This window comes from Sinocyclocheilus grahami, unplaced genomic scaffold (assembly GCF_001515645.1).
Source record: "Sinocyclocheilus grahami isolate Dianchi unplaced genomic scaffold, SAMN03320097.WGS_v1.1 scaffold4070.1, whole genome shotgun sequence".
NCBI classification, from domain to species: Eukaryota; Metazoa; Chordata; class Actinopteri; order Cypriniformes; family Cyprinidae; genus Sinocyclocheilus; species Sinocyclocheilus grahami.
Window position 1 is genome coordinate 3301 of NW_015509078.1, and position 1213 is coordinate 4513.

The 1213-nt window shown below is 37.5% G+C and overlaps 1 protein-coding gene across 1 annotated transcript in view; it reads left to right on the forward strand.

The window, feature by feature from the left end:
- Nucleotides 1-1213, forward strand: part of LOC107576632 (beta-1,4-galactosyltransferase 4-like) — a 6861-nt gene that overhangs the window by 3263 nt on the left and 2385 nt on the right. The window contains exon 2 of the mRNA XM_016262777.1: nucleotides 174-639. Within this exon, the coding sequence (XP_016118263.1) occupies nucleotides 369-639 (271 nt within the window). The 5' untranslated portion in view covers nucleotides 174-368. The remainder of the gene's footprint in view (nucleotides 1-173; nucleotides 640-1213) is intronic.

Here is a 1213-nt window from a genome sequence, read left to right on the forward strand (position 1 = left end):
AACTATTTAGGGTTTTTGCTGTTCACTTCAATAGCACTGCAGTGTGACAAATGCATGTATGCAAATACCAATAATCCATGTACTCTTTCAATTAATATGTGGCCAAGAAATTTGACAATGCCAAATTTAACATGTCATATCACCCTAATACCGTTTTTCTTTTTGTGTTTCAGCTTTTTCGTAAAAGACTTCTCACAAGTTACTTCAGCTGATGCATTCCCCTCAAGTGAACAATGAATGAAAAAACAGATGAAAGAGACTTTTGGAGGAACTCTTGTCAACTTTGAGTGCTTGTTTATCTTCCAGCAGATGCTCAGATGTCTCCTGCTTGCTGTTTTCTGGATTTCACCTCAAACTAAACTTCACTCATGGGCCTCTTTCCAGCCATGTCCAAGTTCATACGGAAGGGGAAGTGTCTGTTTCTTCTACTGTTGTGTCTTTGCGTTGTAGCGTGGATAGCAACACTGTCAAATGATGACACAGTTGAGCCTGTCCAGGAGGGATCAAATCCTCCTGAAGATAAGAGTGTCGAGGGGTTTGCTAAGCTGGAGCTGGAATCAGAGATGATGCAGAGCATAGAGGAGCGTGTAGAAGAGCAGGCTGCCAAAGAGAGCTGTCCAGAGCACTCGCCCCTGCTCCGTGAGTGTTGTCTGATTTGATCTTTTTTTGTGTGTTGATCTTAATGAAATGTTATGCTTGAAGTATAGGCAATGGTCAAATTGGTTTAAATTTGTTTAGAAAGAAATGCTTTCTTCTGTAGAAATGTTTCTTCTGTATATTCTCAGAAATAAAGGGAGGAAAGCTGTCACTGGGACAATACCTTTTCAAAACGTACACTTTTTTTCTGAGAGTGTAAAATGCCAAAGGCAGAATGTTCCAGCCTTTTATTTATTTTGATTGATGTACCATGTTTATTTATTTAGCTATTTAATATACTCATCCTACAATAAGGAATATTAGTAGCCTAGATGAAGATATGATCATCTACTGATGTGCAAATATGCAAATGTTTTATTAGAAAATTGTACTACTTCAAACATCCATATATCTATTTGATCATTAAGCTATTTAATAGTCGGTAACATTTTAGATTAGGGAACACTGAGTTTTCCCTCAATATACTCCTAATTTGCTGCTTATTGACAAAGTAAGGTAGTTGTTTAGGTACTGGGTAGAGTTAAGGGATCTAAAATATGGTCATGCAGAATAAGGC